Here is a 14,273-nt window from a genome sequence, read left to right as displayed (position 1 = left end):
CTGATTTTGTCTTTATGGGGCATTTGGGGGAATAAATTCGTGGATGGAAGATTTGTCGCTGTCTATGACTCACTACTTCTCAAGAAAAAGGAGAAAATTTTTGTTTTAATGTGCACAATGCCTACAGCAAGGCAAGGCTAAAGCTGGAATTCAGAAACTCAACCGAGGTTTCCCACATGGTTGTCAGGAGTCCAAATACAAGAGCCATGACTACTGCCTCACACTGTCTACATTAGTAGGAAGCTGGAATCAGGAGCCAGAATTCAGAGTGAACTCAGGCACTCAGATGTGGGAGTGTGGAATGCAGGCATCCTAACCAGCATCTTAACTGCTTGCCCAAACACCCACCACTTGTATCGGTTTAATCATCTCATAAACAAAGCCACTGTATATTCATAACTTCTGGAGTCTATCACACATGATTTGTGGTTAAAGTCTTAAAAAGTTACCTTGACCAAAACTAGCTCCAGTATTACAATCACTTCTATCCCAACCATACAGGCATCAACAGTGGAAATGATGGATACTAAAGACCACAGAACAAGGGAAAATGTTTTTATTTTCATTATTTTAAGGCTCCAGAAACAGAGTTGGTAAAGATACTGAAGGTCAATAATGAAAACTCAGTAGAGAAGAGAGTGTCTGGTTGAAGAAATGATTCATTTAATTTTTAACTCCATTTCAAATATAGGAACAATTCCAGACATTCATTTTTCAGCTGCCTCTAGTTTTTAAACTTGCAGACAAAGGATAACTTTATCTCACAAGACTCATCCTTCCATTTCTTGTATCCTACAAACCAATGAGAAGAGTCAGAGTTAGAGGACCCAAAAGTGTGTGTTCCCTCCTAGCTCTAGGACTCAGGTCCACAAGCAAAGGGAACCACTCATTTCCTGGATGAAGAGGTCCCATTCTCTATGCCCCCATCCTCTGGTCATCCCCAGAGCTAAACAGGAAATTAGGGCAACAGATGAGTGGACTTTCTAAGCCTCACCTGAGTCTGAAGACAAGATCACACAATAGCCAGGATTAGTAGTTCTTGGGTATCCAACTACCCAGGATCTGTAGGAGAAGAGGGAGCCACTGCTCCAACGCCAGCGGCGGTTCTAGAGCAGGAAGGACCAGAAATAGGGACAGAGGTTACTCAGGAAAAGACAGAAACACTTGGTCTGGATGACCACTCAGGGGCAACCCACCAAAAATGTACAGCAAAATAACCCTCACTGTCCTCCTGAATATCATCAATTCCTCTGTTTTTGGTCTAAGCTTCTCCATCCCTGGAATGCCAAGCCCTTTTTCTTGTCCTACCAAACAATAAGTCTTCTGAATTTCACTCAGAACTCCATACAATTTCATTATAGAAAGTGGGTCTTAATTTCTCTCTCTTCGGGCCATAACTCACAATCCAGCATTCCATTGGCTGTTCATGAGCCATTGATCTATTATTTAATGTAGCACCACATGCCCAAACACCAGGAGTATATTCAGTATACTCTCTTTTACTAGCTTGTTTTTCTAAATAGTCTCAAAGGGCTCTCTTTTAAGCTGAGAATAACACAGTCAGTAACTGGTTGCACAAAAAATTCACCAGGAAAGTCACCTTCAACTTTCTTTCCAAGCCTACAGGGAACCTCAGTACCCCACACGTTGAAGAATCCATAGAGAAGCAGCTTTCATAGGAATATTACAAAAACTGGCTTTTGAGGTGTGAGATCTCGGACTTCTGGGTCAAACCTGATGATAAGGGGATAATAGAGGATGCAGACTGACCTTGTTGGGATCATGAAGGCCAATCCACACCTTTAAGTCATTAGTGCCACTCTCCTTAATTAAGGAGGCCACAAAGTCACCCTCAGCCTGGTTGATCACAGACACCAAGTTTCCTGAATGCATATTCTGGCAGAAGAGCTGCAGTGGGGAAGAAAAGAGATGATTCAATAGAGGAGGAAGATTTGAGGAGCCTATTAGGTCTGTCCAGAGGATTGGGTCTATCCAGAGGATTTATCAGGATGAGGACAGAAGACACCGCTGACAATGGTCTCATTGGCCACCAGCAATTATGCTGGAAAGGTGCAAAATGGACAGGACAAATTAAAGGAGTAGGGTTTGGGTAAGTGATCAGACAGGCAAGTGATTAGACTTTGCTCACTGAAGCCACAGAGGACATTGGAAAATGACAGCTGTCCCTACTTTGTTATCTCTCCCTCCTCCACACTGCTCTCCTCACACACGTACATCTGCATCAACCCAGGTCTCGGGGTGTTGGTAAAAGAAGTAGCAGTAGGATCCATAAGCATTGGTGCCTTCTGGGCATCTGTTCTTGGGGGAGGGCTGCTGTGGTTGTTCCTCCTGGCCTGGAAAACGAGAGGGATTCAAAGGAGATCCATGGGGCAGGATAAATTCTGGAAAGTGAAGTAGGAGATTTTGAGATTCCTTTTTGGGAACATAGTAACACAGTTCAGTCCTTTCCTACTGCATACATGCTGTTCACTCTCAGACTTGCTTTACTCAAGATAAGACCACACGCCGGCGCCGCGGCTCACTAGGCTAATCCTCCGCCTAGCGGCGCCGGCACACCGGGTTCTAGTCCCGGTCGGGGCGCCGGATTCTGTCCCGGTTGCCCCTCTTCCAGGCCAGCCCTCTGCTGTGGCCAGGGAGTGCAGTGGAGGATGGCCCAGGTGCTTGGGCCCTGCACCCCATGGGAGACCAGGAAAAGCACCTGGCTCCTGGCTCCTGCCATCGGATCAGCGCGGTGCGCCGGCCGCAGCGCGCCGGCCGCGGCGGCCATTGGAGGGTGAACCAACGGCAAAGGAAGACCTTTCTCTCTGTCTCTCTCTCTCACTGTCCACTCTGCCTGTAAAAAATAAAAAAAATAAAAAAAAAAAAAGATAAGACCACACAATGAACAACTGATGAATGTACCAATTTATCTACCTCCACTATCCCATCTTTTCTGGAGCTCAGGCTACTACCTTTTCCAAGGCTTTCCTGGCGTTTCCTAAACAAGGCTTTCCTTGGTTCTAAATCCCATTAATTTCTACATATACATCTCCCCAAACCTACAGTCAGGTCTAGATTTAACCCAATGAACTAACTCCGATTGCAGTGTTCATGGACAAAGGGTAATTTTAAATTTCATCTGAAACCTTTTAAGGAGGTAAGGATATGTTTCAATGGGATTAGAGCAGCAGTAGTGACTAACAAACAATGCTAAAACAACCTCTGATGATGGCTGCCTTTTTGTGAGTGGATCAATATGCATAGGGATGGAGTGACAACTTGAGGGTTAGATTGTAATGGACATGGTGGGAAGATCTCACCTTGGCCCTGAGACAGACACATTAGGCAAGAGATGAGCATCAAGTATGAGGTGGTCTGCGCCATGCTGAGCAGCAGTGAATCTCTCCCGTAAGGAGCAGAGCAACAATCTCTATTGAAGAATACAGGCAAGAGAGTTGTGAGAGGGCAGAGTACCTGTAACCTTACTGATGGCCTGCTCTCTCACAGTTTCTAAGATCAGAAAGACATCTGTGCCCTCAAGTACTTCTCTGGAGAGTTGAAGAATCAGGCAGACCCAGTAATGCAAGGCAATTTTAGCTCTGCGGTGGCTTCATTACTGCTAGAAGACTTTAGACAGAAAATCACCCTGTATCTTCCCCCAAGACATAAGGGGACCAGTCCATTATAGAGGTGCCCTGCCCCTGTAATGCCTCTTACCTGTTGGCTGGTTCTGAGGTGGTTTGTCAGGTCAGGAAGTAGTAGGGCCTTTATAACACGGTGGCCCTCAGTGTTTGAGCAAGGGGAGGGGCAAAGAGTGAGATTCAAAATGCCTACACAGGGTACTGATACAAAAAAATTGGCATCAGGAGTAGCCTCTTCCTGGTAAAGCCTGGGAGCAATCACTTGAAGCCCCCTTCCAGCAAACAGGCTGGCAAATATCCCAAGTCAATGTCAGGCTTTGTCCTTCCACAAACACAACCAAATGCTTGGTTCCCATGGCCCTAAATAGTCCAGGAAGGAGCAGATACCTTCCAGGAATCATGATGGCTAAGGGGAAGGAGGAAGAGGTACAGAGCATAAAGGAGCCAGGAGCTGGGAACTCTGTGGGACAGAAGGACAAGTGAGGTGATTGGAAAGAGATGGAACATCTCTGGGAATATATGGAAAATGAATTAAAAACTAGATAATATTTTTGACTTTTTCAACATCAGACTTTGGAAAAAGTGAGGGGATCAAACTTAATTCTTTGCTCTTCCAATCTTTCGTTATCTCTTTGCTTCCACTTCTTTTTAACATGACATAGCTCTTGCTTTGGTCTCTGAACAGCTTCCACTTGTAGGTCCTGTTCAGTCCATGCTTTGTCAACCTTCACTCTGTTGTCAAGTTTCCTGACAGTACCTCACTGTGTTATGAGCTCCCTGTACTTCTTAAATCATTCATTGCTTTGAACTTTGACCTTCTCATAAGTAGCTGGAAAGCTCACGTTATTCTCCTGTTGAGCAGTTTAAGATCAATCAAGATCATGCTCCATCTGGCATGAAAGGACCCCCAGGACCCTTGTAAAAATCTCCCTATTTGGACCACCTGGCTTACACTCAGATCCTTCCATCTGGTAAATTTTCTTTCTTTCTTTCTTTTTTTTTTTTTTTTTTTTTTTTTGACAGGCAGAGTGGACAGTGAGAGAGAGAGAGAGAAAGGCCTTCCTTTGCAGTTGGTTCACCCTCCTATGGCCGCCGTGGCCGGCGCCTATGGCCGGCGCACCGCGCTGATCCGAAGCCAGGAGCCAGGTACTTCTCCTGGTCTCCCATGGGGTGCAGGGCCCAAGCACTTGGGCCATCCTCCACTGCACTCCCTGGCCACAGCAGAGAGCTGGCCTGGAAGAGGGGCAACCGGGACAGAATCCGGCGCCCCGATCGGGACTAGAACCCAGTGTGCAGGCGCCGCAAGGCGGAGGATTAGCCTAGTGAGCCGCGGCGCCGGCCCAGCATCTGGTAAATTTTCTATTGAGTCTTTTCAACATGGATGCTTTGTCTTATTTTTGACTTAAAGAATACAACAAGGTTGGACCTAGGAACCCTCATTCACATTGTTTCAACTCATTGTTACGAGTTGAAATGGGCTTAGGATACACCAGAAGATAGTGAGATCAATTAATTAAGAGTCTAAGGATATACAGTTATTGATTCTGAGAGAGGTAATTGTGATGCATAAGGGGGATTCCAGCCCAAGCCCCAAATAGGTATTCCCCTGTGAACACAGTGTATTAGATTAGCATTATTTTGTGATAAATTTGCATTTCTATTCAGATTGTTGACTGAATTCTCTCCCTTAAATTTGTAGAGTTGTAGCCTTTAGGCCACCATTTCCTTGCTAGATGTCACTTAGAGGTGTCACTCTCAGCTGCATTTTTTGACATGAGTACCCCTCCATCATCCAAGCCAGTATTGGAGCAATAAGTCACTTTCATTCTTTAAATTTCTTGACTTCCCCTTATGCTGTAAGTCAAAGAAATTGTCTTCTTTTAAATAGCTAATGTGGGCCAGCGCCACTGCTCAATAGGCTAATCCTCTGCACACCAGGTTCTAGTCCCGGTCAGGGCTCTGGATTCTGTCCCAGTTGCTCCTCTTCCTGTCCAGCTCTCTGCTATGGCCCAGGAAGGCAGTGGAGGATGGCCCAAGTGCTTGGGCCCTGCACCCATATGGGAGACCAAGGAGAGGCACCTGGCTCCTGGCTTCGGATCAGTACGGTGCACAGGCCACAGCGTGCCAGCCGCAGCAGCCATTGGGGGGTGAACCAATGGAAAAGGAAGACCTTTCTCTCTGTCTCTCTCTCTCTCACTGTCCACTCTGCCTGTAAAAAAAAAAAAAAAAAAAAAAGCTAATGTGATTAAATTGGACCCACCCAAATAATCTAGAAATCTCTGACACAAAGCCAGCTGATTAAAGATCTTAATTGCAACTTTAAGAATCTTTTCTGCCATATAACAGCATAATTTAGGGCTTCATATCAACTTGTATTTATAGCTCTGTCTGTACTCACATGAAGCATATTATATAAGGATCATTGGGGTTCATTATTTCCTGTGTTTCACAGTCCCTCTTTTTCAGATTTATGTTTCCCTGAGATAAACCTTTCTCAAACTTATTAATGGGAAAATAACTAATCTATTTCTCCAGTGCAAAAACTCAGAGAACTTGAGACCTAAGGAATTTCCTCTGACTTTGCATACTTGTTGATCCTTTAGCCATTCTCCCCTTTCCAAAATAACCCCCTCAAATAAGGACATTATCCTCTGGATGCTTCTCTCTACCTCTTTGGAGCAAATTCAAATTGCTCAAGTTATGGCTGCTAATCTGTAAGAACAATTCCTCTCTCCATAGTAGCTTAACCTCAACCTACATTCATATGCTAAAGCTCCAAGTCAGGATGGTTCTTAAGCATTTTATATAAAGGCTTATGCTAACGGGGCTCTGCTGGGTTTTATTCCAGGTTTTGATGCTCTGACTTGGGAAGGGCTAGTGGAATTAAATAATTCCACTACTTTCATGAAGTTAGTGACAGGTGCCCATTTTAGAGTCTCAGAACCTGTGTGCCTGAGAAAGGCCTCTCCTGAGTAGCATTTTACTCTCTTGGCACTGAAGAGCTATCTAATCTTTTACTCTCTCTCTCTCTGTTTCTCATTCTCTCTCTCTCTCTTGCCCATGGCCTAAATCTCCTGATTTGTTTCACTATTCATGCTTCCAAGGACATGTGGGATTGTAGAGCTAAGGATATCTGATATTTTTGTTTCTTTTCTTTTTTTCTTTTTTATTTATTTTATTTATTTGACAGAGTTAGACAGTGAGAGAGACACACACAGAGAAAGGTCTTCCTTCTGTTGGTTCACCCCCCAAATGGCCGCCACGGCCGGCGCTGCACTGTTCCGAAGCCCAGAGCCAGGTGCTTCTCCTGGTCTCCCATGCGGGTGCAGGAGCCCAAGGACTTGGGCCATCCTCCATTGCTCTCCTGGGCCACAGCAGAGAGCTGGACTGGAAGAGGAGCAACAGGGACTAGAACCCGGCGCCGCAGGCGGAGGATTAGCCAAGTAAGACACAGCACTGGCCCCTGTTTCTTTTCTTGTTCTCATTATTGAAATATGAGTAACTAACAATCATTCAATGAACTCCAGATTTATCCTCTGTCTTTAAACATAATCGAAGATTCTGGTGCCAATAGCACTAAACATTAGAAGCTATGCTAGGACCTTATCAGAAATTTAGAACTTTGGTGGTCACTTAGTGGAATCTGAGGGGTGAAAATTTTACCTCAAACAGTTAAGCTGCAGGCTCAGCTGCCACATCCCACTATGGAGTGCCTGTTTTGAGTCCTATTTCTGCTCCTCATTCCAGCTTCCTATTAATGCCCACCTTGGAGATAGTGGTGATGGCCCAAGTAGTTCAGTCCCTGCTACCCACATGGGAAACCCAGTTTGAGTGCCTGGCTCCTATATTTGGCATGGCCCAATACTGGCTTTTGAGGGCATGAGGGAAGTGAACCAGCAGGTGGGAATTCTTTTCTTTCTATCTAACACTATTTCTCTCCTTCTCCCAAATAAATACATAGAATTTTTTTTAAAGGTACTCTTCTGGGGCTGGCATTGTGGCATAGCCCGTAAAGCTGCCGTCTGTGAAACCAGCATTGGATATATGGCCACCAGTTCGTGTCCCAGCTGCTCCATTTCCAATCCAGTTTTCTGTCTCTCCCTCTCTGTCTTTGTTACTGATTTTCAAATAAACAAATCTTTTAGAAAGAAGAAGGTATTCTGTGTGGTATGTTACATGTTATGTTTAAAGACTTCAAATATCTGATAGCCAGCATTTTAAATATTGTTAGGCAGATGGCTTAAGATTGAAATACAAAAATAAAAAAAAAAAACTTCTAAAACAAAACAGTGAAGGTATAAAATGTTTTCCTTCAAGTATTATTGAGGATAGTCTAATAAACAGATAGAAAATTAGCCCAAAATCATAATGGTACTCTAATTGATTTTCTTATAAATTAATTTGTCTTTTATAAAAGTTGTAGGGGCCAGCATTATGACTCAATGGGTTAAGCCACAGCCTGCAATGCTAGCATCTCTTGGGAACTCTGGTTGAGTCCTGGCTGCTCCACTTCCAATCCAGCTCCCTGCTAATGCGCCTTGAAAAGCAGTAAAAGATAATCTAAGTGCGTGGGCCCCTGTCCAGTGACGGAGAGTCAGATGAAACCCTTGACTCCTGGCTTCAGTCTGGCTCAGCCCTGACTGTTGTGGCCATTTGGGGAGTGAACCAGCAGATGGAAGATATCTCTCTCTCTCTCTCTCTCTCTCTCTCTCTCTCTAACCCTGCATTTCAAATAAAAAAAGCTTTATTTTCATTTTTTTAAATTGAATTCTTAGTATAAATTCTTTAGCAAAATTATAAATGAGTGGGGCAGGCATTTGGAATAATAGTTAAATCACCACTTGGGATGGGCTTCAGTCTTGGCTCTGCTCCCAATTCTAGATTCCTACTAATGCACACCCTAGGATGGGTACCAAGTGATGAAGACTCAAGTGGGTGGATCCCTGCCACCCAAGTGGAGACTTGGATTGAATGCCTTCCTCCCAGCTTTGTCCTAGTCCAGCTCTGGCCATTATAGACATTTGACATTTAGGGAATGAACCAGCAGATGGTATTTTGTCTATGCATGTCTAGCTTTTAAAGAAATAAAGTATATAAAACATTTTAAATGGATTGATCTACATTCAAGCTACATTCCAAGCACAGTGAATTAAAAGTCAGAATCAAATGTTCTTTAAAAAAAAATAAGGACTAACAAAGGAGGCTTAGGTCACAAGTATGGATGGTGCAAAGAGAGTTACCATTGGAACATGGCATCTCATATAAAAAATAAATTGTTTTAAGAAATACATTGACTGATTTTCAGAAAGCTGTTTTAAAAAGTTTTCCATACTGGTATAGCATTTTACTATTTAGGTTGATGTTTATGTGCTTTGGTTGGGGATTTGGGGTGTATATCTATTGTATTATATTTTTAAAATATAAATAATGAAATATAAATTAGTCTGAAGTCAGGTCTTCATGGAATATCTTTAGTTAGATTTATTGGAAGAATTTCAATCAACTTTTACTTCTTTTTTGTCTTCCATCTGCTGATTCACTCCCCAAATGGCCACAATTGTTAGAACTGAGCTGATCTGAAGCCAGGAGTCAGGAGCTTCTTCTGGGTCTCCCATATAGGTTCAGGGGGGCCCAAGCACTTGGGCCATCTTCCACTGCTTTCCCAGGCCATAAGCAGAAAGCTTGATTAGAAGAGGAACAGCCAGGGTACAAACCGGCACCCACATGGGATGCTCCCACCATAGGTAGAGGCTTATCCTACTATGCCACAGCACCAGCCCATCAATCATCTCTTTACACATTCTTGTTATTGCTGGTGGATTATATATAGGCAAGTACCAGTCATTTGCATCAATTTGTGGACAAGAATAAAATCAATAAATGAGATAGACTTTCAGTTGGAAGAATACTTGGTCTACTGTTTTCTAAGCTTCTCTCGTCTGTGAATCTCTCTCCAGATGTCCTCAATATTCCCATACTTTTCCCTTATGGGCCACTTCATCACTTCCTTTTGCAGTCTCCTGCAGGATCTCTTCTTGTTCCCTCTGCTTCCCAAGCACATGAGAACTTGGCACCTGGGAGCACTCTGAAAGCAGGAATATTTCACGTTTGACTGATGGAAAGTTTCTTCTGATTGTGTAAATGATATCTTAGACTGGGCAGTCCCAGTCCCTGCCTGGAAGAGCACGTCACCATGCCAGGAATCTCTCTGAGTTCATTCACCTGTGCATTTTCTCAGTACCCTAGAATTGCTCTGCTCTCCCCCTCCTTCAGATACGTTGTGACTGAACTTCTCGTGTACCCTGGAAAAGCCATTCAAGCTGGCCAGTGAGTGAGGGGACATAAAAGGAAACTCTCCAATGTTTCCACCTCCTTCTCCCACAGTTTCTTAAATGCATCTGGTTTGTCGGATGTCTGTTTTAAGATTAATTTTAGAAAAGGTGAAAATGTTGGTCCATGTTGTGGTGTAGTACATAAAGCCTGCTGCAATGTCAGTATCCCATATGTGTGCTGGTTTGAGTCCCAGCTGCTCCACTTCTGATCCAGCTCTCTGCTAATGGCCTGGGAAAGTAGCAGAAGATGGCCCAAGTATTTGGATCCCTATCATCCATGTGGAAGACCTAGATGAAGCTCCTGGCTCCTGGCTTGGGTGTGGCCCAGACCTAGCCATTGTAGGCATTTGGGAGTGAACCAGTGGATGGAAGGTCCCTCTGTCTCTCCCTTTCTCTATTTAACTGACTTTCAAATTAAAAAAGAAAGAAGTAAAGAAAGAAAGAAGCAAAGAAAGAAAATGTAAAAATAACATGCTTTTAAATAAATTATTTTAAATTCCCACGATGTTTTGTAATAGTGGTGCTTTTTGTTTTTCATTTTGTTTTTGTTTTTTATTTTAAGAGACTCACATGACATTTCCTTCTGTTAAAGTGATTTACAGCCAAGGGTCAGTTACAGATTCTCTTCATTGTTAAGGAATCATTCAACAGTCACTTGGTTTATAGACCTAGAATGTGAATACTATATGATCTTATTGGAGTTTTAAGTAGATTAAGTATAATAATGCTGAACACATAGTTGCAAAAACAACAATGTGTTAAGCCTGATTTAGAGATAAAAACTTTAAAAATATTTAGCAAGACGTAATACCACAAAATTTACCATCTTCTCTTAATTCTCTGATCTTTTGTTACTCTGAGCAGTGGGCAGGATTTGATTTTATCTTCACTAGACAGGTTTTCTCCCATCTACATGTCTGAAATGTACATCACCAGCCTTATGTTTAGAAATTGTGTCCTCTAAACCTTAGCTGTCAGTGAGGCTGCTTACTTTCAGAGGGAGACTGGGAATAAACACAGCTCGTTTACATTATTTTTTGAGTAAAAAAGAAACTATAAAGGAGCATTGACAAAGTTGGCTTAGAGAACTGAAGAGGACCAACAAAGGCTATAAGGAAGAGTGAAAGTAATAATTTAAACATGTCAGATGTCGAGGGTAAACTGATGAGGAAGTGGCTCATTGCTGACGTGGGGACTCCTGAGTTATTAAAAGTCTCCAGGCATATTTGAACCTTGATTTTTTTTTTTTTTTTTTTTTTTAATCTCAGAAATACGGTGCTTGGTTGTCGAGAAAAAGCAGCCGTGTGGTTTCTGCTCTGGGCTCTTAAGTTTTTCCCTCTTTTACTCTTTGCACTTTGTACTCGGGTCTTGCAATTCCAGGTTTTCCTTCCTGCTGCTCTGCTGTGCTCACCCTCCCCACCCCCTCCACCCCCGCCCGGTCGTGCGTGGCTGGAGATTCTGAGGTAGTTACGGATCTCCATTAACTAAGGATTTCAACTGAAAGGGGAGTGAGGTATTCGTGGTGAGCTTTTTGTAGTAAGTTTTATTGGAAAGTCGGTTACAGAGAGGGAGGGGCAGACAGATCTGGTTCACTCCCCACATCGCTGCAACACCTGGGGCTGGGCAAAAGCAGGAGCCAGGAGCTCCATCCCGGCCTCCCACGTGGGTGCAGGGCCCGAGGCACGTGGACCATCCTCCTCTGCCTTCCCAGGTGCACTGGCAGGGGCCTGGATGGAGCGGCCCAGCCCGCAGCGCCACAGCGCCAGCCTCTGTGCTAAGTTTTCTTAACATCCGTCTTATTTTTCAGGACCGGGCAAGCGTTTGCCCTTGGTGCAGCTTGAGGAAGCTCTTCAGCTTGAGGAAACGTGCCCCTCAGGACCCCGTCAGCCTGTGGGACCCAGGCCACTTTCTGGCCGACGGAGGAGAGTGCCTCCATGTTTGGAGTGTCGCTGGTGAGGGGACGCGGAGAGAGGTGCGTCCCCGGAGGAGGCCGGGAACTGGGCCGTGCTGTGGCTCCCTGGCCTTGCACAGGTTCTCGGGGCAGAGCTGCTCAGCCCGAGGCACCCAGATGCCCACGCATTTCTCTGAGGTCCACGTGGAGAGTGCTACAACACTTGGGTGACCCCGGTGGGTGTCAGCGGCAGAGTTATTAGTGGCCGGAGTTTCTGAACCGCCCTGGGGTCTATTTGCTTAAAGCGATTTATTGGAGCCTGCGTGGTTGCGTGGTAAGTTCTGCCTGGGACACTGGCCGCCCCCGGGGTCTGCTTTCGCAGGGAGAGGGCCCCCCCACCCAGGTGGAAGGCAGCCCAGGTGGGCGTGATGATGGAGTCCGTCTGCGTGGGGAGCATGAAGAGCCACGCAGGTGCCGGTCGTGTGCAGCAGCTGGGAGGCGGGTGTGGCCACGCGGCCCTCTGCAGGCACAGCTGGGACATTGGCCCGCAAAATGGGAGCACTTGCCTTGCTCCGGACTGGAAAGTGCTTCCCTTTTGTGTCACTGCCAAGAAAGCCTCACCGGGAAATCCCATCTCCTCGCTGGCTGCTCAGCTGAGCATAACATACTGGGGTGGGGGCAGCTTCCTGGCCCTGCCTGTGCCGGGTGGGCGTCCCCTGCAGAGCTTACAGTGTAATACCAAGGTCTGGTCTGGTTTGGGTTGGGCAGGGGGGCCTGTCGTCCTGCCGTGCTGTGGGGGTCGCAGTACCCCAAAGGTGCTTTCCCAGGTCTTGGGAGGGTGGCTCAGTGACACTGCCAGCAGTGGGGCTACCAAGCCCACCCAGGTGTTTCTGTTAGAAGCCGGAAACTTGGGCCCGATGCTGAGGCCTGGTTGGTGGAAGGAGGTGGGAATTGAACCCAGTCACTCTGTGGGTGGAACTCTCTCAATGGAATGAGTTGATCTTAAGTACAGCTGATTTGTAGCTGGAGTGGGCAGAGAAACCACAAGCTGAGAGTGGAAGCCACTGGCACCGCCTCTTGAGTTCCTTGTGTAAGTTCCTGTCTACTTCTGTGTTCAAGCCTCCTGCTAATGCAGCCCTACTCCACCTCCTCCCCATGTCACCCACCTGGGATCAAACATTTCCCTCCCTCCTCCAGGGCTTTGGCCCTCCCTCTGCCCATTTTGGGCCTTTGGGGGTGGCACCAGCAGATGCGGGGCAGTCTCCTTTGAAATAAAAGTTTTAAAAGTAAACCAAAAAAAAAAGAGTGGGGACAGCACTGTGGCCTAGTGGGTAAAGCTACCACCTGCAGTGTGGGCATCCCATATGGGTTGGAGTCCTGGCTGCTCCACTTCCGATCCAGCTCTCTGCTATGGCCTGGGAAGGCAGTGGAGGATGGCCCAAGTCCTTGGGCCCCTGCATCCATGTGGGAGACCCGGAGGAAGCTTCTGGCTTTGAATGGGCACAGCTCAAGCCATTGCAGCCATCTGCTCTCTCTCTTTCTCTCTGCCTCTCTGTAACTCTGCCTTACAAATAAATAAATAAATCTTTTAAAAAAATGATGTTTGAGGTCATTAACAAAAGAGGCATGAATTAATTTTCATGCTCTTTAATTCTAATTATGATGTCAAGTCTTACCCACTTCTGATTCTTTGCCTAATGTGCAGGTGGAGATAACTCCCTGGCTTCATTGCTCTCCTCACTTTCTTTAACAGGACTTGGATGGTTCTCTGGGAAATCCAAGCCTCTTCATCCTCTTAAAAGTAAGCCTCCCTGAGTTTAGTTAATAATAACTGTACCTCAATGTCCTAAACAGCTTATAAGTCATATGACTCAACCTATGTAACATAGCCTCTTTGCTGTATGATGGTTCTAATAAATATAGGAATTTGAGGTGGGTGTTACGGAACAGCAGGTTAAGCCACCTCATAGGATGCCTGTATCTCATAACAGGGTGTTTAGTTAATGTTTTGGCTACTCCATTTCTGATCCAACTACTCGTTAATGTATCCTGGGAGGGGTTACTCAAGTATTTGGACACTTGAAACCCATGTGGGAGACCCAGGTGGAATTCCTAACACCTGGTTCTGGCCTGGCACAGACTAGTGCTGTTGGGGACATTTGGGAAGTGAATCAGCAAATGAAATTTTCTCTCTCTCTCTTTCTCGCTCTTTCCCTCCTTCTCTTTTATTCCGCCTTTCTAATAAATAAATTAAGTAAATCCTTTTTTAAAAAAGCAATAGAATTTCATTGGCCTTTCTATTTTTCTAGTCTATGTTTTTTTCTGCTGTTTTTATTTACTTACATCTACCAAATATGAACTTAGTTTTTTCCTCTTTTACAAGTTTCTTGAGTGGTAGAGTTAGGTTGT

General features: G+C 45.1%; 1 protein-coding gene and 1 long non-coding RNA gene across 3 annotated transcripts in view; one reads left to right on the top strand and one right to left on the bottom strand.

Annotated features, from left to right (window-relative positions):
- Window positions 1-541: 541 nt before the first annotated feature.
- On the bottom strand, window positions 542-3,745 carry LOC100355021 (lithostathine-1-alpha-like). 2 transcript variants are annotated; one of them, XM_070069504.2, is made up of 6 exons: window positions 3,718-3,745; window positions 3,321-3,430; window positions 2,236-2,402; window positions 1,771-1,908; window positions 995-1,106; window positions 542-792 (listed from the first exon to the last, which is right to left on the bottom strand). In XM_070069504.2, the coding sequence occupies exons 2-6, from the start codon at window positions 3,382-3,384 to the stop codon at window positions 725-727; spliced, it is 549 nt and encodes a 182-aa protein (XP_069925605.2). In that variant the 5' UTR covers window positions 3,385-3,430; window positions 3,718-3,745; the 3' UTR covers window positions 542-724. The 2 variants fall into 2 exon arrangements, with proteins under 2 accessions (XP_069925605.2, XP_002709740.2); XM_002709694.3 differs by having other exon boundaries at window positions 2,236-2,354.
- A 7,410-nt stretch (window positions 3,746-11,155) lies between these two features.
- The window catches only part of LOC149128047 (uncharacterized), a 93,093-nt gene continuing 89,975 nt past the window's right edge, over window positions 11,156-14,273 (top strand). The window contains exons 1-3 of the long non-coding RNA XR_016229675.1: window positions 11,156-11,684; window positions 11,781-12,954; window positions 13,618-13,665. This is a non-coding gene — a long non-coding RNA (uncharacterized LOC149128047). The remainder of the gene's footprint in view (window positions 11,685-11,780; window positions 12,955-13,617; window positions 13,666-14,273) is intronic.

The sequence above is a fragment of the Oryctolagus cuniculus genome, chromosome 2 (assembly GCF_051225735.1).
Source record: "Oryctolagus cuniculus isolate XC-2025 breed Fujian yellow rabbit chromosome 2, ASM5122573v1, whole genome shotgun sequence".
Lineage (NCBI taxonomy): Eukaryota > Metazoa > Chordata > Mammalia > Lagomorpha > Leporidae > Oryctolagus > Oryctolagus cuniculus.
Note: the sequence above shows the minus strand (reverse complement) of the source record. Positions and strands in the feature narration are given on the sequence as shown.

Bases quoted from the DNA above. Each gene is read 5' to 3' on its own strand.
- LOC100355021 (XM_070069504.2), bottom strand. From the start codon at position 3,384: ATGGCGCAGACCACCTCATACTTGATGCTCATCTCTTGCCTAATGTGT. The intron at 2,403-3,320 runs GTGAGATCTTCC...TTCACTTTCCAG, and splicing joins GTGTCTGTCTCAGGGCCAAG to AATTTATCCTGCCCCATGGA. The intron at 1,107-1,770 runs GTCAGTCTGCAT...TTCCTGCTCTAG, and splicing joins GCCTTCATGATCCCAACAAG to AACCGCCGCTGGCGTTGGAG.